This window comes from Sphaeramia orbicularis, chromosome 17 (assembly GCF_902148855.1).
Source record: "Sphaeramia orbicularis chromosome 17, fSphaOr1.1, whole genome shotgun sequence".
Classification (NCBI taxonomy): Eukaryota; Metazoa; Chordata; class Actinopteri; order Kurtiformes; family Apogonidae; genus Sphaeramia; species Sphaeramia orbicularis.
In genome coordinates this window covers 5,510,370-5,533,479 of record NC_043973.1, presented here as the reverse complement: position 1 = coordinate 5,533,479, position 23,110 = coordinate 5,510,370, and the positions used below count along the sequence as shown (strand labels likewise).

Sequence of the window (23,110 nt, the reverse complement as noted above, 5' to 3'; positions counted from 1 at the left end):
ATAGATGGCGGTAATGCACTGTAAAGCTTGGTGCCATCCGCCAATAAAAGGAGGAGGAGGAGGAGGAGAAGGACAAGAAGTCGAGGAAGAAGAAGAAAAAAAAGAAGAAAAAACATTTAGCAGTAGTAGCAGCAGTAGCAGCAGCAGTAGCGGCGACGACAGTTGTAGTAGTAGTTGTAGTAGTTGTTGTAGTAGTAGCAGTATCAGATGGAACCTTTGCGTTAGAGTCGTGGTTTCCAGCGATACTAAATGAGCGCTGCGCATGAGCGTGTCACATTCTTAGATTCCGATGTTTGTGATATTTGTGGCAGACAGACATTTCATAACTATACATGTTAGTACCGCTTTGTATACGTAGCTGTTTTTAAGGTGTGTTGTAACAAAACAATTGCTCGAGGAAACGTTGCGTGTATATTTCTATACTTTTAATGTTTAACGGTAACACTGGAAGGTTCACTGGCGACTGTCAAGAGTTTAGTTAATAGTCTGGTTTTACACCACAGCTAATGACTTTCACCGGTGCCGTATTTCATTTTATTTGGATTACGCCATTGAGCGTATAGTACGGTTAGTGAATAAGTTAAATTTCAGTGTTATACAGGGCAAGTTGTCGATACCGAACGTTTACTATGACTAAAAGCTGTCTCTATACCTCATTCTGATGAACAGAAAATACAAAATCTACAAAGGTGCTTTGCTTTAATAAATTGTTATATTATCATGACATTCATTCTGATAAAGGAAAAATGAATAAAAGTTCTCAATGAGGGGTCCATATCTCTTGTTTTTCAGGTCAGATCCTGCCCATGCCCTGTGAGCCTTGTCCTGAGGCTCTCTGTCTCCAGCAGGTCCTGTCATGTCAGGCAGTTCCAATCAGTCCTGCCTGATGGGAGCAGAGGACACTCTCTCCCTCTTGGTATGAACCTTGTCTAACTAAATGACGTTTGTTGTTACAGATAGTAATGTTGTCTGCTTTTATTAATTTGGATGTGTAAATATCAAGTGTGGGTGGGACCTTTCTGTGTAGGTTTTGTATGTTCTCCACGTGTGTGTGGGCTCTGTCTGGGGACTCCATCTTCCTCCCACCATCCAAAGACATGCACTGAGAGGTTAATTGGTTAATCTAAATTGCCCATAGGTGTAAATGTGAGGGTGATTGGTTGTTTGTCTCTGTGTCAGTCTTTTGATGCACTGGCGACTCGTCCAGGATGTACCCCACCTTCACCCATAAGTAGCTGGGATAGGCCCCAGTGACCCTAGTGAGCATAAAGTGGGTTCAGATGATGAATGAATGAATGAAATGCCAAGTGTTATATGCTGCGTTCATGCACTGTCAGTAAGATGGTCCTTTCCACTTGTGAATTTGAAATTACAAGTGTGTTGTGTTCAAGTGCTTTTGGTGTCGTAGCAAGATGAAAAGTGTCTGACAGAATTTATCATGACCTGCTACTTGGGCAAAGAGTTTGGGTTAATTTGTCTGCTGCAACTTTTTTTTTTTTTTTTTTTTTTGGAAATCTTTGCGTATGCTATAAATGTGATAAATCATCAGCTACCATAGTCCATGGGCCAAGACCAGACATTTGGGATAATAGTACCACCCAAGGGGGCAAGTTCTAGTGATGCATTTTGAAATGGCCTTTATCTATAGATAATATTTTGCTATGATAGCCATTCCAGAGTAGTAGCTTAGTCCTAGCTGTCAGCCATTGAATAAACCCACTGTAAGGGACAAAATCAGAGGTCATAAAACATCATTTGAATGTATGGAATGTTAATACCAACACAGATTCGCCACATTCATAGCCAGTTCTTTGTTATCAAAGATCTGAGCTACATATAAACCAAAATAAACAGTTTAGACAGTAGATAAGTGCATACTGCAGCATTACACATATAGCAGTCTGGTTGATGAATAGTCTCTCCTCTAAGCTAAGTTTAATTAAGGTTAAGTGAAATAAGGTGGTAAAGTGAATGTGAGAGAAAGTCCTTAAGGTTAGGAGAAAATGTAAATGTATATAACAGTTTAGCAGTTTCACTATAAGCATAATTAACCCATAAAGACTCAAATATACGCATGTGACCAAAAGCATCTACTGATCTAAACTGTTTAATACTGATTGATCCATTAATTCTATCAACACATGTAAATAATTGGTGTAAAATACAGTTCTTCATCTTTTCATGGTAATCAGATGTAACCATATTTGGATGTTCAGAGGCTCCGTAGTTACCATGGAAACACCTTCATCTTCTACAATATTGATTCTCCAGTAAAGCCCGAGAAGTTGGATCAGTGACAGTGGATGGAGACACTGGGTTTATGTTTAGGTAATGACAGATTTGACAGGAAAAAGTAACTATTTCTCAAGTTCCATGATGACTAAAGTACATGATTCATAAAATAGGGAGATAAATATTTATTATTAATAATATTTTCTGGAGAGGGGGTGGGATTAAATAAGTTGCACTTCTTCCCACCCCTTTTCGGGGATGTAAATGAAATTATTGTGCTGTTCTTCTGTCTAAGATTGTTATAATTGTTGATATTTGTATTATTATTTATGTTTTGCTTGTTGCATATATGTTAAATTCCATTGCATGTTCGGAATAAAACACTAAATCAAATCAAAATAAATGAAGACTCTGGTGCTAAAAGTACCCAAGTCACATTTTTGGACAATTCAAGTTGAGCATATAAACATGATGTATTTGTTTAGCTAAGTCCACCCTCTAAATATTTTTAACAGACTGTTTTTTTGTGATATCAGTACTTTTAGCACCAGGGTCTTCAAATACAGGAAAATACCTGATTTTCACAAAAAAAAAAAGCAAATCACAGAGGATAAAATCCAGATAAATGGTGATAAATCAATTGAGAAAGGTTAAAAAGAGAGAAAATTTTATTTGGGAACTGAGACACAAGTAGTATCAGGCAATTAAGGCTGTTGCCTGTGTGGGTGCTGTGCCACTCATTCCTGAGTCCATTTTCGTTCGGCCCTAGCATCCAGACCTGCAAAGACACCAAATACCTTATGTGTTTCTTTTCTTGTCTGTTTGCCTTGGAATTGGCACTATAACATGTGCTTCTTATGTATGAATTAATGGTACATTTGTTTTCTGCTCCATAGTTATGTCATTATTAAACTGCTGTCTTTGTTGTGATCACTCCAGAACTTTCATTTGCTTTCATTTGCTCTGTATGAAAGAGAATGTATCATCATTTCACTAATTTCAATCTTAACTAGGTCTTGACTAAGTCTTAAATAAACATTGATATTTACTTGCCTTGGATGCGGTGCTCGAATGGAATGAAAAGCATATACTATTTCTGAAAGAAACAATCAATTGTAACATCTTCCTCTAACATCTGAAAGTAGAAGCTAATGTAATGTCACAACCTTATCTTGGACAATTCCACCAGCATTTTTTACAGGAAAAGGTGGAATAATTCAGAAATACCACCATACGCCATTAAGCGTAATGATACATTTTTTGGAAAAAAAAGAAGGTACCATATAATCATGACTAAGCTACTCATTTGGAAAGGCTATCATGGTTTAATACACATATATATGTCCTACCAACAAAATGGCACCACAAAGGTTTTGCCCCCTTTAGTGGTACCACTACCTGGCCTGGCCCATGGACTAACAGCAGCAGAACGTTAAAAGCATTGTATATCATTTGCGATGAATCTCTCATTGCTCTCCATCATGTTGAAAAGTTCAAAGGTTATTTTCATCTCAGCAGCTTGTGGATATAAAATTTTTCCCAGTTCTCCAGTGGAAAATACGACATAAGAGGGCATTTATGTGCAATTTTTTTAAATTCATAACTAGTATTTACTATAATTCCTATAGCCCGTGAATGCAAATGTTTGATGAAATAAAATATCTCATCAAACACCTAACATCATTACCCTCATCTGTCAGTTAATATATATATTTATAGCAGAGGTGTTAATCTTCTTTGGCCTCACAATACTCTCAGCAATTCAAATGCACAATGATTCTTGATGCATTTCAATGTATTGTATCCTCAATTTTCTGTAATACTACACATGGCTGCTTTGTTCATCAGTAAGTCAGACTACATTGATAATGCAAAGAGCGTCTTTTAAGTACCAGTCTCTACCAAAGTATGTAAACATTACTGAAACATAACATTAGTTGTTCTACAGTGCATTATTAGAGATGAGAAGCTTCACTTGTTTCCTAGTTTGAATGTCTGCATTGTAATGCATGTTTGAAATGGAAAAATTTCCACAGTCACACACTAGTGCACACACTGCATGGTAAGATGGATGCACAAGTTAATATGTTGGCTGGTAAACTTAGTAGTTGTACACAACTTGTGGAGACTGCTTTCTATAAAACTTTCTGTACCCCTCTGTATATTGTCCATCTGTAGCATTACCACAACAAAGCCAGCTATCACAGTGGCTTGTAAATAACAATTTGAGCTGCAGATGAAGTTGCTGTCTAGCTGATTGATTGATTGTTAGCCCTCAGATTGTTTTCATTAAATGCACATTGCCTCAGTTTTAGGTTTGACGTGACCATTTCTCTTTAAAGCTGTTCTGTTAATATCCTGCCTAAACAGGGCTAATGACGTGTTTGTCTCCCTTCACAGGCCTGTATATTTAATGCATGGCAGGAGTGGGCGGTCTCTTGGTCAAATGGAGGACTATTTCCGTGTTTTTGGAGTACCTGCTGGGGTGTCACCCCCTCTGGCAATTGTCTTCATTGTCCTTTCCTTATTGTTATCCTCCTTTATCTCTCTATACTCTTCCTCAATGTCTACAAGGTGGCGCAAACACACTTTATACATTGTTCTGCATGAATATTAAACCAGAGTTTATTGTCTTTTACTAATAATGGAGCATTGGCAGTTATTGTGAATGCCATGTTTTTGTTTCTGGCACATGTACTGGCCCCTCTAATGAGCCTGCTTATATAATGCTCACTACTTTTCAGTTAGAACTTTCAAACAATTAGCCCAGAATACAACAAAATTAGGCAAATCATGGAAATAAGCTACTTTGACAAGCTGACGCTCAGCCACATGTATATTATTGACAGAGGTGGAGAAGTATGTACTTCCTTTACTTCAGTAGAAATACAAATACTTCAGTACTAGAAGTACAATATACTTGTGTTAAAAACAGAATGTGGTAAAAGCCCAAGTACTGATTCATCTTGTTGAATGCAGTAAAAGTCAGAAAGTAGGGGCTCTGAAATGTAATCAAAGGGTCAAAAGTGTGCCTTTCAAGGACATTTTTACCAGTTGTTGGTGTGTGCAAAACAAAGTGTGAACCTTATTTTAAATAATATAATATGAAGATCATAAACTACTCTGACTTTTTAAACAAAAAGTGTAATGACTATAAATTATATTACTTCACTTCAGTATGCATAATGTTAGTGTAAGCAACAGAACTGACATCTTTAGACTGTGATGAAGTTTATCTTTATTGTGAGATGAATCAGTGACTTTAGGTTTAGTTTCCTGTATTGTTATTTCTTCTACATCATGTCATCTTTGTTACATCCCCCAGGGACTTGCATTGTGTTTGTCGGTTTAGGCATTTTACATTTAATTGTAAGTTGTCTTATCTGATACTCATGGATGGATACACCGAATGATTGTTTTTAATGTACTATTTCATCATTTTAGATTGGAAAAATTATGTATTAGGAGTAGGTGGTGCAATCCCTTAACACCAGCATTCTCTAAGGCACATAGGCAAGTATGATTCTGCTCAGTGTAGGTCTCTGGAAGGGCAGTGGATGGAGATAGAAGAAGATAAAGTGGTAGAGCAGGGGAAGTTGTGGTTAAGGTAATTGTGTGTGGAAAAAGAAAATAAAGGCTGGGGACATGGAAGGCAGAGTCAGGGAGAGATGTTGGATTGGACTAACTTCTCCCCTGCTGGGCCAGGTTGCTGACTCTGCCTCTCCATACTTTGCATTTCAGGGCCAGAGATAGCCTTTCATGAGGGGAAGAGATGAGAGGAACAACAAACAAGGATGACCCTTTCTTTGGGACTATTATACGTACCTCAAATGCAGACTTAGCGTGGTATCCTAGTCAGGCAGGAAAGAAAGGACACTGTTGGCAGGATAACTGCTGTGTGTCAAAGCAATCGCACTATCATATTCTCTTTCCATTTCTTACATTTTACCCCGCCCCCTGAAGGGGAGGCAAGGGGTATTGTTTTCGGTTCGGTTTGTTTGGTTGGTTGTTAACGCTCTAGCAGCAAAACTACTGGTTGAATTCATACCAAATTGGGTTTATAAATTTCCAGTGACCCAGATAGATGTCATTACATTTTGGGAAAAGTAAGTCAAAGTTCACATTTTTTTATGAATTTTTAAAATCTTTTTCCCCATTTACTTATTAATGGGTGAAAATTCAAATGTCCTGTAGCAGCAAAACTCCTAGGTTGAATTCATACCAAATTGGATTTATCGATTGCCAGTGACCAGAATGCATTGTCATTACATTTTGGGAGAAGTAGGTCAAAGTTAATTTTTTTTTAATGAATTTTTTAAATCTTTTTTCTTCTCCCCTTTACTTGTAATGGCCAAAATTTGCATGTCCATAAAAACATCAATTTGTTTCAATGTACTTCAAAGTATCACATATATATATATATATATATATATATAGAGGCAACTGATATGCTGACATCACCACAGGCATAGACATGATGACATCAGCTGGATTGATGCCAAAATAAGCTACAATATGTGCAAGGGGCGGGGTTTGTTATGCCACTTGTTGGACTTGTTACTCCTGTATCAATGGTGCAGTTAAACCATTCAAACACCAAAATGTTCGACTTGTTCAGGACATTTGTGCTATTACTTTTGACACTTCTGCCTTTTCTATTTTTTGAAATATTAAGCTTTATTTTGTCCCATTGAAAATGAATGGAGTGAGTTTGATCAGTGATGTCACACACTCTAGCTTTCAGTGGTTCAGTTTTTAACAAAATTTTCTCACCAAAGGTTCGTATACCTTTACAAATTCCACTTACACAATCCCAGATGCATAGAGAGATATGTACACTTTCAGGAAGTACAAGTTTAAGGCTGTGTGACTCAGATTTTTAAGCCAAAAACAAGGTTGCTGTCTTAATACTGTGAAGGTGCAAAAGTATATAAAAGTTAATTGCCTTCAAATGCATTAAAAACAAGTGATGCCACGCACAACAAACCCAGCTTTTTGCATGTGTTGTAGCTTATTTTGGCATTGATCCAGCTGATGTCAGCATATCAATTGCCTCTATATATGTGTCAAGTTTGAAGTAAATTGAAACACAATTGATGCTTTTATAGACATTTGAAATTTCAGCCATTATAAGTAAATGGGAGGAAACAAAAGGTTTAAAAAATTCATAGAAAATTTGAACTTTGATCTACTTTTCCCAAAATGTAATGACATCTATTCTGGGTCACTGGCAATGTATAAACCAAATTTGGTATGAGTTCAACTAATAGTTTAGCTGCTAGAGTGTTAACAAAAACAAAGAAACAAACTGAACCAAAACAATAGCCTTTGCCTCCCTGTCAGGGGGCGGGGTAATAGCTTGCATGCCAGTTATGAAAATGTAAGGAGTAGTAGAAAGTATATATATGTGTATTAAAATGTTAAAATGTAACATTATGCTAATTTTTTCAGCACCAGCTTCAAATTGGAAGTTTGTTTGTCAATCAATTATTTATATAGTGTTAAATCATAACAAAAGTAATCTCATGAGACTTTACATTTAGAGCTGGTCTAAATCAGACTCTTAACAACCCAAGTCACAGACAGATCTCAGGATAGGGTGAAACACATGGATGCACAGCAAACTGAACTATAACTGTTGAAAACTAGAAGTGTTGTTACTAGTATAACTATCAGTAACTAGTACAAATACCCACAACTGCTATCATTACTACTCCAAATACAAGTAATAACAGTGGATATACTACTACTGCAGCTGTTAGTACCAATAATAGAAACATCTACCATGCATGTACTTAAATTATAAACACTATCACAATTATATGGATAAATGAGTAATAATAACAGAGGCAGAAGAGAAGCAGGATCACAGCAGCAGGTCCAGAGATAATCCAGGGAAAACCTGTTATCTGTTAGATAGGATTTAAACCACGTTAATGCGGTTCCTTTAATACCAATGTATTGTTGATGTCTAAACATGTGTCTAAACATCATTTTCACACCAGAATAAAACTGTAAATTTGCAGTGACATTCAGCATTGCATATGATCTACTAAGGAACAAAAGCCCTCCTTAAGGTTTTTCCTTCAATCATTCCATGTGTTTGTCATAACAGAGGAAGAATCAACTTAGAGAAGCTTATTCTAACAACCTGTGGGATGGAGCTAGAAAGACCTTGGCTGCTCTCTGGGATGGACATGGAACTATATGGCATGGTAAGACACTGACCAAGTCTTTTAGAATAATACAGATGCAAAATGTTTTTTTTCCCTGAAGTTACCCTGAACTCTTTAGCTTACCATGATGTTACTGTGCTTGATTGGCACCCCGTCTCACTTTACTTGGGATATTGTCTAGAGCAGGGGTCAGCAACCCTGGTCCTACAGAGCCACTATCCTGCATGTTTTAGATGTATCCCTCTTCCAACACACCTGATTCAAACGATAAGCCTATCATCACGCTCTGCAGAAGCCCGGTAATGACCATCAGGTGTGTTGAAGAAGGAAACATCTAAAACATGCAGGATAGTGGCTCTGTAGGACCAGGGTTGCCGACCCTCGGTCTAGAGGGTGGTGAGTGACACCAGACCAAACAACAGCAGCAACAAATGCAGACATGGGAAGAACATGCCAACCCCACACAGAAAAGCCTCTGCCAGCAAATGCTAGCTCAGGTCCTTCTTGCTGTGAGGCAACCGTGCTAACCACTGCGCCATCACCCCTGTTTGAATTAAATTACAGAAAAAAAAAGAAGACACTTCAGCATACCTGAGTATTGCAAGTAGACATCAGTACGGTATCAAATTAGTATCATGCCATCAAATATACTTTATTTCAGCAAAGTGCTTGTAGGAGTTACAGTATAAAGACAAACAGCGAAATGTAGGTCTTAAATTTAACTTGTAGAAATCTGTAGGAACCCTCTAACTGTTACCCTAGGGATTCTTTTTTTACCTCCCTGAGCATTCTATGTTGTGACCTTAGGGTCAACTTGGCTTGTGCCCCACTTCTAGGGAGAGTAACCACTGTTTCTATTGTCTAACTGTGAACCACTTACTTCGGACTACTTTACTTGTAACCCCTCTAGTCTTAAGGAAATGAACAATTCTTGATTGATGGAATTCAACTTCACATAGTTTGAGTGTTTTTTATAAGCCAAAGTAGCTCCACACCTATCTGAAATCAATGTTTTGACTGGACTTTTAAGTTTGCTAACTCCTGCCTTACTTATCCCAGCAGCACTGTAAGTGTTTAATAACTGTTCAGTAAAGACATGACATATTGTTTGTGGTATTAGATGACTTGGATACTGATCAGATCACAGCTTACTACAAATTCATTAAGGTTTTCTGATAGTGTCGGTTATGAATAGTGGAATGATGGATAAAAGTGACAAATATAGACTTTTTACTCATGATGTTTGTTCAAGCCACTTATGATTTAAAGAAACATACTTATATATTCAGAAATTGCCTTCACATGAATTTTTGATGTGTGTATCAGTCTACCTTCAGTATTATAGTAATGGTATATTGGCAATTTGCACAGGTTTTCAAAAACACAGGGCAAGATGTAAACAATCCTTTAAGTGCGAGCACGTACTTTGAGGATGCCCCCAACGCTGTTGACACAGTGGAGTTCCCCTTGGAGGGTGATTCGGGTTATACATCTTCAGTAGTATACCTCAGATTCATTGGGTGTTTCGGCCATTACAACTAGACACCCTCGACTGAGGAAGGCCCTACGGGGGTCATCAAGTCCCCGCAGTGTGTCTCCCGAAATCACCCTCTCAACCGGGGACCCAGCAGGAGTCTTGCCTCTTTATCACAGCCACTGGCTGCTTCTCTCAGCTGCCTCCGATACTGCCTTGATTGCTTGGCGTAGACTCTGGCCTTTGATTCCCAGGTTTTTTTCGATTTCAATCTACCTTAAGGTTTATAGTGATGGTATACTGGCAATTTGCACATACTTGATACCTGTTAAATGTTCTGCCCAACTCTCAATTTTTCTTAGTCTGCCAAAGTTAAACATTTTTTGTAAGAGCCAGGTTTTTTTTCTCCAAAGAGATTATTTTTTTTACAGAATTCACTTTTATTTATTATAACATAACATATATATCTCTTGTCCTCCTTTACCAGGCTATGAGATCTATGGGATGGAGAAAATCCCCGATAAAGGACCAGCACTGATAGTATACTACCATGGCGCCATTCCTATTGATTACTACTACTTCCTTGCTAATGTCATCATCCAGAAGGGGAGAACTTGCCATTCTGTAGCTGACCACTTCCTCTTCAAGATTCCAGGTACACTGTTTCAGTCATGGATGCAAATGAATGTACAGTGCTGTGAAAAAGTATTTGCCCCTTCCTGATTTCTTACATTATTGCATATGTCACACTTAAATGTTTCAGATAAACAAAGAAATTATCATTTTAGACAATAATGAATGAATGATGAATAGTAAATAAAAATGCAGTTTTTAAATGATCATTTCATTTATTAAGGGAAAGAAAATACATAAAACCTACCTGGCCCTATGTGGAAAAAGTCATTTCCCCCTGTCGTTACATCACAAATTATCTGTGATTGACCAATTTTTTTGGAAAACTGAGTTCAATTTCACCAGATCTGATTACTGCCAAAACCCGTTCAATCAAGAAATAACTTAAATAGAAACACGTCTGACAAAGTGGAGTAGGCTAAAATGTCTCATCATTCTGTGATCTAAAGAAATTCAAGAACAGACGAGAAACAGTAACTGACATCTGTCAGTCTGGAAAGAGTCTAGAGGACGATGGAAACCACTGAGTTCTTGGTTTAAAGTTATCATTTCTTGGTTCTATCAGAGAAGTACCAGGGTTACAGGTCTGGAACAGCTTAACTTTTGGTTGAAGTTCAAAATTAGGTTTGTGTACCAGAATGTGACAAATGCAGTTTTTCCCTACAGGATGTTGTAGTGCTCCTGCAAAGATTCTTAGCTTCCTTGGTATTACAACTTCAGATTACTACTGCATTGGCTTCATGTTGGACCAGAGGGCCTTAGTTATGATGAGAGAAAAAGAATCCTATCAAAAACCTCAAATTTGAAGATTTAATTTTGGGCCCAAGTTACAAATGTTGCACAGTGCTATGATAATTGTCATGGGGCAGACATGGCCTAGAAGGATTGAGAAGCGGCTTGAGACTGAAGAGTAAATCCAGCAGAGAAACTGTTAGCTGATGTGTCCTTAAGCAAGACATGCAACTCCCCATTTGTGTGCCTGAAATGACAGCCTTCACTGCTCCTAGTGTTGCAGTGTGTGGTGACTTCCTCCATATTCAGCTTGTGATTGGTTAAAAGCATAGCGTCATTTTGGTGTGTGTGCATGTCCGCATGTATAATATGTATTTACAAGTAAATATTCTGCTTCTTTATTATTTTATTGCCCTTCCCCTACTTAAGATGTAAGGTTAATGCTACTGATATGGTTAAGTCAGTTCAAGATTTATTATCTTTGTTCTTTTCGTAATGTGGACTATAACCTCTCAGTCGACAAAAGCACTATATAAACCATGGCAGCGATAATGTTTTTCCTCACTTCTTTTAGCTAAATCTTTCCTCTGTGATCATTCGCTCTGCTCTCGTCTGTCTTCCCCTGCCATTATCTGGTTCTTGTAGGTTTTAAGTTACTCCTGGAGGGTGTTCAGTGTTCATCCACGGTCCACAGGAGGAGTGTGTCCGGGCTTTGAAAAATGGCCATCTGTTGGGTATTTCTCCAGGTGGCGTGAGGGAGGCACTGTTCAGTGATGAGACGTACCCTCTTCTCTGGGGAAAACGCAAAGGTTTTGCCCAGGTTGCCATAGACTCTCAAGTGGTGCGTTGACATCACATATTATAACATTGTACTGTTTTCTGATAAGCTTGTAACCTGTTGTTTTAAAATCTGATAATCAGAGTCAATCATTGTTAGTCACTAATATATGAACGTGAGCAGCCTGTGAGTTCAGTTTATACACAGATAATATAAAATGGGGGGGATTTGATGGGGGCACCAAAATTTGAAAAATCACATTCCTCCACCCACATTTTAATAGTTAGAGTAGTAATAGTGACTATGAGTTATACTATACAAATACTTTGTATCATAATGGTGTTTATGCATGTAGCATTTTTATTAGACATCATGCTCTCAATTCTAACTGCTATGTCTTCCTTTCTTTCCTTCAGCCAGTGATTCCAATGTTTACTCAAAATGTGCGGGAAGGCTTCAGATCTCTGGGAACCCTCAGTAAGTATATCACATACAGTTGTATGCAAAAAGGACAATATTAACAGCAATTTTCAGGAACTAAAATGAAATAATAAAATACAGTTAGGGCGTGTGCAAAATCTGAGAACACTAATTGTTTGCCACTCTCAGGATTATTTTTACAGGTTTTTTTAAAGCTCGGGTTTTAATCATCTTACTATGCGTGTCAACAGGTGTCATTAGAAAGTGTCAGCTGATGCCAGTTTCAAAGCTTTTTTAAGTATTCTGGCTTTTCAAACCTTGTGTAAACTCCCAGCAAGCATGAAATCCTCTAAAATATCTGTGCACTCTGACGCTTAAATTTGTTGATGTCCACAGCGCAGGGGAAAACCATAAGAAGCTAGTTAATTGTTACTTTTAGTTTCCACAAGAAACTCAAGCTGGACAGAATGGTAACTCAAAACCCCCATTGAAAGCAAGGATGACAAGATGTCATTCTCAGGGATGGACACCTTGGGCTGTATGAGATAACTAGCACTTTTCAACTCTGACCTATTAAAGACTAAATAATTCATCCAGAAAATAATTTATTTTCATAGCAGGTCATACAATATGTACCACCTATCTACAAGAGGGAGTAGGCTCTGAATGTGATAACTTATGTCTTTGACTGCAATTGCTATGTCTTCATTGTTTTTTTTCTGTGTCTCAGGATTTTTCCGCTGGGTGTACGAGAGGTTTCGTTCTCCCTATAGCTCTGTTTATGGTGGTTTCCTGTGAAATTTCGGACCTTTTTGGGTGATCCATCCCTTATGACCCTACCCTAAATGCTACAGACCTGGCAGAAAAAGTGAGTGAGCTACAGCCACTGTCAACTAAAAACAGCCATTACTGTGCTGTTTGTTTGTTTCCCTTATCTTTTCATTTGTTTCTCTCTGTCCCATTCTATACATTCTTGATTGCTTTCTTTAAATATAATATCACATTTCCAGTGGACCCACATGCTTATCTCCTGAATGACTTAGGGAAATTCTCAGCACATGCCAGCAACATGACACAATATCAACTAGAAGCACTCGGAGATCGCAGACCTCCACCAAGGGCAGATCAGTGCCCCCCTTGCAACTTTTACAACCCAATAACGACTCATGCTCATATAGGGGCTCTGCCCAAGTAGATTTATTACAGCAAGGATTTGTAGGATGGAAAGGGACTAATTGGGCAAATTTATTTGTGAGCCGAGTAGTCTGAGCTAGAGAGAGAGACGGTGGGGTGAATCCCTAAGAGGACCTCTTACTTAAGATCTACTCACAACCACTCGCACATAAGATTTGGTTACTCACGGGATCCACTGCAATGTAAGTCATCTGCTTCAGATTCAGGTACATAGACAATTCACTACACTACAAATCTTCTACTTCACATTGGTTACATAGACAATCTGCTGCTAATCTGCTGCTTAATGTTCCATTTAATGGCCCTCTGGTTCCAGTTTTAGGTCTAGTTTGGGTTTCTAGTGATGGTCCCAAGCCCAGTAAATGGAGAGGGTAGCATGAGGGAAGGGCATCTGGTCTAAAACATGCCCCAATTAACTATGCAGATCATGAAATGACTTCTATACCAGATTTGTTGAGGCACAGGTCACAACAGCCACCACCAGTGCTCTGACAAACAGGGGTACTGGCAGAAAGTGGCCTATTTACTGGTCAAAGAAAGAGAGGAGGTATATGTGTCTGTAGACAGAGAGAGAATAGGAAAGCCAAAATGTAGAACTGAGAGTTCGGGACCCTAAATGTTGGTCTGAAACATGGTGTCAAACTCATTTTAGTCAGGGGTGTTCACATGTTCATACAGACAATGTGAATTTCAAGCGGGCCAGACCAGTAAAATAATAGGCATAACTTTTACATACTTAATAATCCAAATTTTCACTTTGTTTTAGTGTGAAAAAGTCAATAGTGATGGGAAATATGAATAACCTCAACAACCATGTAAGCCTGACATTTGTTAAGGAAAAATAAGTGCAATCTCTAGAATTTTATTCTCATCTTATTATTAACACAAATTACAGATAGCAGTGAATCTATTATTTGTTAAAATTGAACTTTTTTTCACTTAAAACATTTTGGGTTATTCATGTTTATTCAGGTTATTCACATTTTATTGTGAGAGTTGTCTGTAATTGTAAATGTTTCATAATGAAATTTGACACCCTGATTGTTAATATTTCAGTGTAATTTTTCCATTTTGCTAATTCATGCTCCAGGCTGGATTGGAACTTTGGCGGGCCGGTTTTGGCCCCCGGTCCATATGGTTGACATCCCTGGTCTAAAAGATTAGTAAGGATGAAGTAAGAAAGGTTTTGAAGAAAATGAAGAGTGAAAAAGTAGTAGGCCCTGATGACATACCAGCGGAGGTATGGAAGTGACTGGGAGAGATGGTAGAACAGTTTCTTAACGATTGTGTTTAGTTGAATTTTGGAGCAGGAGAGGATGAGTTGATGCTGATTTTAAAGAAGGGGGATGTGCAGAGCAAATTACAGAGGTATTAAAGCTGATGAGCCACAAGATGAAGATTAGGAAAGAGCAGTGGAAGCAGGCTGAGTAAGGAAGTGCGCATTTGTGAGCAGCAGTATGGTTTTCATGCTCAGAAAGTAGGGTGTAACAGTGCACTCTTTGTTAAATACAATCCGGAGGGTGTACCGAATAAAATACATGTAGCCTATGTAAAGAACGCAAACACTTGCCTTGAGTTTCACACGAACCTTGAAGCGACAAGGCACATAGTATGAACAGGGTGGCTGGAAGCAGATCCCATGTGCAATATTTGATTTTCCTAGACGGAGGTCTAAGCAGTACATGCACCCATACTGAACCATGCTGACTGTGAACCAGTATGGCAGCTCAGAGCAGCATCACAGGTACAAAGCCAGAGTTGGAAGACCCTCCATCTTCTCTAAGGTCTCCGATTTGAGAACATTTCAGATTCCCTGTTAGTTATGTCAAAAGAGAGAGACAAGTTGACAAAACAAGAGCGGCTTGTGCCGGCATTGTTTCACAAAGATCAGTTATATTTCTGGTAACACGTCAAATTTGTGAAATTGGTCTCCTTCACTGTACCGAAAAATGTAACGAACGAAGAGCCCTGTACCAAAAACATACCGAACCAAAATTTTTCTGTACTGTTACACCCCCTACTAGAAAGGGTACTTGGTGGATTAGAGAAAATGTTTGACAGGGTGCCGAGGGAGGAGCTGTTGGAGTGGCAAAGAAGTATGTTAGATATGTATAAGAACAGTATGACAGTAGCGAGGTGTGCTGTAGGTGTGACATGGGAATTCAGAGTGGAGGTGGGTCTGCGTGGGCTCTGAGCCTGTTCTTGTTTGCCATGGTGATGGACAGGCTGAGGTTAGACAGGAAATCACAATGTCATCTGCAAACATCATAGTCCAGGGAGACTGGACTATGTTTGCAGATGATATTGTGAAAACCAGTAGAGGTGGAGGTATGCGCTAGAAAGAAGAGAATGAAAGTCAGCTTTTCAAGTCAGAGTAGATATGTGTGAATGGAAAGGAGGGAGGGAGGAAAGGGTGCAAGGAGTCAAGGGGAAGAAGGTAAAGTATTTGGGGTCAAGTGTTCAGAGCAATGGGGAGGTTGGAGGAGAGTGCAGGCAGGGTGGAATGACTTCGAGAAAAGTCAGGAGTGATGTCTGACAAAAGAGCATCTGCAAGAATTAAAGCAAAGGTGTACATGACGGTAGTAATATCAGTGATGTACAGAAGGCAGACCTGGACGGCACAGCTGAGGATGTTGAGATGTTCTGTGGGAGTGACAAGGATGGACAGGATTAGGAATGAACACATCAGAGGGACAGTTCAAATTGGACATTTTAAGGACAAAGTGAGAGAGGAGGAGGACATGCAGGTAGTTGATGTGGGGGGAGAAGAAGAAGCAGGAGACAGGGTCAAATGAAAGCAGATGGTTTGCTGTTGCGAACCCTAAAGGTAGCGGACAAAAGTAGTAGTATTTGTTAATGTTTTGTTTGCTTGTTTGTTTAAGTAACACAATTTAGATGTTCAGATCATCAGCAGGATTTAATACAGCATGGACGTCCATTAAAGGGGAAATTTCCTGTTCAGAAACTGTTCAGTTAAAAACCCCAGTCATCCATCCATAAAGTTTGGAACTAAGCTGTCATCCTCTGCTCTGCAGGTGCAACAGGCAGTCCAGTCTCTGATCGACCAGCACCAGCAAATTCCAGGGAACATTTTGAGAGCCTTGATGGAGAGGTTTTACACCAAACACAAAGACTATTAACAACAACAGGGCGACAGAATCAAACAGTCCAGTGTGCAATCAAAGTGGCTCTTGAATCACTGCAGATTGCACAGGTTTGGAGGCCTAACACATTGTAATTTTGCACAGATTTCTTCACTGCCCCGAACTCTGACTGCTGTTGAGCTTGATGATATATGCATTCTTTGTGTTGCATGTTCCTGACAAGTTTTTTTCTCTTTATCTCTCACAATTAGTTTTGACATATACCACAACAAGTAAAAATATCACAATAGCTATTTGTCAGTCTAATTATTTATTCATCACATCATTTATATATTCCAGTATAAGCAGTTTAAAGATTGACCTTCAGACTGAACTGTAGCTTGATGGTTGATTAAAGTGGCCTAGATGAAGTAATAATGGAAGTGTCTGTTGAATGAAGATGAACACTGAATGATGTATGTATTTGGTGAACAGGAAGTTTTTAGTATGTCCTTGAGTGTCTGTCTTTCCAAGTCACAGTTTGCAAATCTTTTACTTGGTTCAGAGCAAGCTATGAGGGTCTTTAAATTATGCTTAATGACTGACTGGGCCTCTTATTAGACACACTCGTTTGACCCTGGCATCACAGCCAGCAGTCTCCCACTTCTAAAACCTTTATGCAGTTTATTATTATTATTTGTTGTAAAGTTGTTGAAATAAAACACAAATAGAATAACCTAAATAAAGTATGACAAGAGAGTATGACAAGATCTTTCAATAGGCTTGTGTATTACACACCAAGAGAAAGCAACAAAATTTATTAATAACTCTTATTTGTATCCAAATGATTCATGCATTCTTTGCATTCCCTAAAACAAATTAGTCACCTTCAATCACTATCACATGACTCATATGACATGGTTGGAAAAAAGCAAAATCAAAAGTCCTGCATGTTAAAAATTGCATTTACAGTGTGTAGTAATCACATCACAAACTAGAAGTACTCGGAGAGCGCAGACCTCCGCCAAGGCTGATCAGTGCCCCCCCCCCCCCCGTGGGCCCCCCCACCCCCGATCACTACCAAAACTTAATCATTTCTTCCTTATCCCATTTCCAACAAACCCTGAAAATTTCATCAAAATCTGTCCATAACTATTTGAGTTATGTTGCACACTAACGGACAGACAGACAGACAGACAGACAGACAGACAAACAAACCCTGGCAAAAACATAACCTCCTTGGCGGAGGTAAATATGGACTGGTCATGAGTACTTAATGTACCAGATATTATTATTACACTGGATAAAGATGAAAAAGTATTGATTTTTATGCTTTTTCTTTTATGTGTGTGCATGTGTGTGTGTGTGTAGGTTTGTCATTGTTTTAAATGCTTTTTTTTCCCACTTGCTTTCATGTCATGTGACCAAGTAAATTCAAATCTACAAACCCCCCCCCCAAAAAAAACATGGTATAACGTGTCAAATGTAAATAAAAACAATGCAATCATTTGCAAATTTCATAAACCTAGAACATAGAAACCTTATCAAATATTTATACAATGCAATACAATCTACCATTTTAAGAGAAAAATATTTTTTTAATTTGATGACAGCAACATGTCTCCAAAAAGTTGGGATCGGGGGGGCAACAAAAGGCAAGAAAACTATGTACTAAAAAGAAAGAGCTTCTGCAACTGGCTGTGTTTGTTGGCAAAATGGCAGTAACATGACAGGAATAAAAAGAGCATCTTAGATAAGCAGAGTTACTCGTTAGTTAAGTAAAGAAGGTTAGATATTCACAAAAACTCTATCTGCAAATTTTAGAACAATTTCAGAATAATACTCCTTGACATAGAATTGAAAAGAGTTTGAATGTCTGGGATTTCAGGCAGAACTGCATAAAAATCAGGCATGATTCTGTAGTGAAAATCACTGCATGGACTCATGAACACATCCAGAAACCAAGGCAAGGCAGATTTATTTGTATAGCACAATTCATTCACAGTGCTTTACAAAAATGGAATAGAGACAGGTTAAAAACGCACAATTACAATTAAAACATAATCAATAAAACATAAATAATAATCAATTAAAACAACGTAAAAGAGAGTAGAGTAGAGTGCAGATAGAACGCTTTCAGTTGTTATATGCACAGTTGAACAGAGCTGTTTTCAGCCTGGACTTAAACATTGTCAGAGTAGAGGCCTGTTTCATGTCATCGGGAAGACTGTTCCAGAGTTTAGCTGCATAGAACTGAAACACAGCTTCACCGTGTTTAGTCCTGACTCTGGGCACCAGCAAAAGACCTGTCCCTGAGGTTCTCAGGGTCCGAGATGGTTCATATGAGACCAACATGTCACAGATGTACTTTGGTGCTGGACCATGGACAGACTTATAGACCAGCAGAGCTATTTTTAAGTCTATTCTCTGAGTGACAGGAAGCCAGTGCAGAGATCTGAGCACAGGACTAATATGGTCGTACTTCCTGGTTCTAGTTAGGACCCGAGCAGCAGCGTTCTGGATGTACTGCAACTGTCTTACAGAAACCATTGTGAACGCAACTCAGTGAAACACAAAAATGCATTTTAAAGGTCTATCGTGCAAAGAAGAAGCCAAATGTGAATGTGATCCAGAAATGCCAGAGCTTATTTAACATACCCGTCTGGTGAGCAGCAAGAGTCCTATATTAGGCAACAATGGGACAACATACCTCCCTGAATACTTCAGCAACAGGTCTCCCCAGTTCTCAGATATTTACAGACTATTGTTAAAAGGCAAGGGCATACGACACTGTGGTAAACATCACCCCGTCCCAACTTTTTGAATAGCTGTTGCTGTCATCAAATTCAAAATTAACTTTTTTTTTGTCTTAAAATGGTACATTTTCTCACCTTAAGCAGTTAATGTTTTCTACATTCTATTTTGAATAAAATATGGGTTTATGAGACCTACATATTCATTTATTCTGTTTTTATTTACCTTTTACACAGTGTCCCAGCTTTTTTAGAGTTGGATGGTTGTGCTGAATTGGACAAATAACCCATATCTCATTTAATGCCAGTGTATTTTATATCCCATTTTCATGGAAAGCTCAACTTCTGTTCTAAAACATTTCATGGGATGTGATGTGATGGTGATTGATGACTGTGCTTATATTTTCTCATCATTAACATTATATAGCTCTGTTGAAGGTAAAAATATTTCCTGAAATATCTTCTAAAGTGGTACTATAAAAATGAAATGGAAATCCCAATGAAAAATTGGTGAACCATGTTAAGAAAATACTGAAATTTACTGGCAGTAATTATCACTGAACCAGTGGTTTCATAGAAGTCAAATGGGCTCCTTTTAGAATGTATGGATTACTTGAGTAATTGTTGAGGGTAATTTTAAGTCGCTGAAATGTAAGCAAAACTGGACTTTTCTGTGTCAAATTTAGTGGATAGATCATTTGTAAAAACAGTTTGTTGTGCCTTAAATTGAGCAATCAAACTTCAAAGTTACTGAAAAACTCAGTGCAATACAGTTCAAGGGACAGCAATGCAAAGAATAAGTTGTTTTTGTTTGAAAATCTAAAGAATGTGCCAATTGAAAAAACTTCATTGCGCACTATACAAAGGCTTGAGTTCCCCTGTCAGCTAATTGTTGTCACTTTGGAAAACTGAAAGGTTCATGCATATTAATGTATACGCAAGTAAAATCAACACAAGACCCAATGCTTATCAGATGTAAAAACTGACTCTTTGACTTCTTCAGTGAAGGTGAAGAAGAAAATCTGTATGTGGGAATTTAATAGAACACTTTTAAAACCCGCTTTAAAAGCGTGTCCATGCATTCTTCAATAATTTCTCAATTTGTACTCTAGAGACAGTTTTTGTACCTTGTAGCTTCATATTCATGTTCTGATCATGACCACAGAAATTTCACAGCTGGTAATAACATTTACCAAATGACATTGAATTTATGTCTGTGGATTAATGAAGATGATCTGTATCCAACTTCTGGAACACACTGAAGCACATTCCTTCAACCTATGCGTCTATAACACACAGATGAATCAAAATGAATGGAACAAAAACAATATCATGAGGTGCATTTAAGGAAATGAGAAGAAACGAAATGGTCTCAAGAGAAAAATGTGAGACTACAGAATATTTCTGTATGTGTAGGTTTCTGTTTACAGATGAGATACTTCTGACGACCAACAGTGTCCCCCTGTGTTATAATGTTAATATATTGCATAGTATGCTAATAATAATTTAAAATGTTCTTTCATTCCTGGATATTCTGTGCTGTATGCACACTGTTGAACACATATAGTTCAATTAATTTTTTGTGAGATGTGATGTTGTAGTCTTGTGTTTGCATGTGTACATATTTGCATGTTTGATCTGTAAATTTTGTGATTCTGTGAATGGTTTGCACTTGTAGTCCTTAAAGTATCACTGCCACTTCAGAGTTTTAAAATGGGTGCGACCAAGTGTGTTTGTGGTCAGGAATGATGTTTATCTGTATGCTTTACTTCTATCAACATGCCTTTTTCTTTATTTATGTTGCAGATTTTCAGATGGTCTAATGTGTATTTTTAAATTATGTCAATATAATTTTAAAAATTGTATTTTTAAAAATTACAATTCACTTCAATCTGTTAATAAATCTATTTTATTAAGATGTGTCATGAACATCTTTTTTGCTGTTGTAGTTGTTTTTCATGCAACTTTAAAATGAAATGGTGCAACACCAGCATATTCTTCCATTCTGGATTACTTTATGGTATATCTATGGTATTTAGTTTCATTCGAGTAGAATGCAGTTTTTTGATACACTGTTAAGCATTAAATAAATAGAAATATCAAAAAATATTTTATAATTAGCAAAGGCCTCAAAGATGCAGTTTTGGATTAAATTGTTTAAAATATTTGTTTGAACCAAAATTATCAAACGTTGGGTGCCCTGTGGGTTTGAGCTCAGGGAAGTGGGTTTGATTCCACACTTTGCAGACTCTTTCTAGACTCTGTCATCTCCTCTCTATTTTTCATTTATTAAAAAATAGGACCAATGATCCTGTATCTCACCAGCATCAAGAATCAATAAGAACTTGAATTTGCATTGGTTGTCCAGTTCTGCCGCTATGCTTAGAGTCCTGTGGTCCTGATGCAGGAGATCAATCTCCCAACTGAAGTGGGTGGTACTTTCACTGGAGGAGAACTCAACTAATTAAATGACAATCCTTATATGACTTCCTATCAGTGCTCAATAGTAACTATATTGATATCTCTAACCATTTCCATGTTATAAGCTATCAAAATATAGACCATTATAAGTAAAGGCAAATTTTTAATACTTAAAAAAATTAATCAAAAATCAAAATTTCTCAAAACTGTGAAGACATTGCCCCAAAGAAGCTACATATAAAACTTGAAATGAATCAAGCCAGTAGTTTCGGAGAAGATTATTTATTGCTCATCAAGACGATAACATAGATGATGACAGACACAGCACCTTCAGAATAGCTCTTGGCCTATTGGCTGGTGAGCTTAAGAGGCAAAACAAGACCACATACAAGAAAAATAACAGTCAAAAGTGGGTGATAGGGACAGGAGCAATGAACTCAATCTGTTCAACAGGTTTGACACCGCCACAGCAGTAGCTCCATCATGATACAGTTGTTTCTCCAGATTGGAATTGTGCCTACCTCCTCCACTGTCTTTTCTAAAATTGTGCATTCTCACTACATCAACTACATTTCCTTCCACACCTGGACACACTACACTATATGTCACAGTTGCAGAGATGAGGATGGAACTAGAAAAACTGTCCTGGGAGTTTTTCACAGGTGGCACAGATGGTGGGTATTCAAAACTGCTTAAGGACTGAGCCACCCAACTGTTTTAACATCTATAAAAGATCTTAAACATTATTCTACAGTAGAAGAGGGTTTATGTGTTGTGGAAAACAAAATTGTTGTACTAGTGGCCCTAATATCACACATAATGAAGACCCTGAGCGGGTGCTTTTAAACCTACTAAAACCCTGTGTCAAACATGCACAGGATCTCCTGCATCTTGCAAATAAAGAACACAGTTGAGTCAATGATATTAGATTAGATAGTACTCTATTGATCCTTTGTGCAGAGCCGTCAGGAAATTGAGAAAATTTCATTGGTGTAGATACCAGTTTTCTATTCATTCATTCATTTTCTGAACCCACTTTATCCTCACTAGGATCACGGGGGTCACTGGAGCTACTTATGGGCAAAGGCGAGGTACACCCTGGACATCTCACCAATTCATCACAGGGCTGACATATAGAGACAAACAATCACTCTCACATTCACACCTATGGGCAGTTTAGATCAACCTATTAATCTATCAGATGCATGTCTTTG

At 38.0% G+C, this 23,110-nt stretch overlaps 1 protein-coding gene across 1 annotated transcript; it reads left to right on the top strand.

Moving 5' to 3' along the window:
* The first annotated feature begins 113 nt into the window (after window positions 1-113).
* On the top strand, window positions 114-17,820 carry tmem68 (transmembrane protein 68). Its single transcript, XM_030159543.1, is given in 12 exon segments — window positions 114-689; window positions 793-916; window positions 4,633-4,806; window positions 8,348-8,447; window positions 10,370-10,537; window positions 11,893-11,918; window positions 11,921-12,088; window positions 12,442-12,502; window positions 13,176-13,229; window positions 13,232-13,267; window positions 13,270-13,313; window positions 16,675-17,820. Coding segments are annotated over 11 exon segments (996 nt in total). The 5' UTR covers window positions 114-689; window positions 793-856; the 3' UTR covers window positions 16,780-17,820.
* Window positions 17,821-23,110: the final 5,290 nt, after the last annotated feature.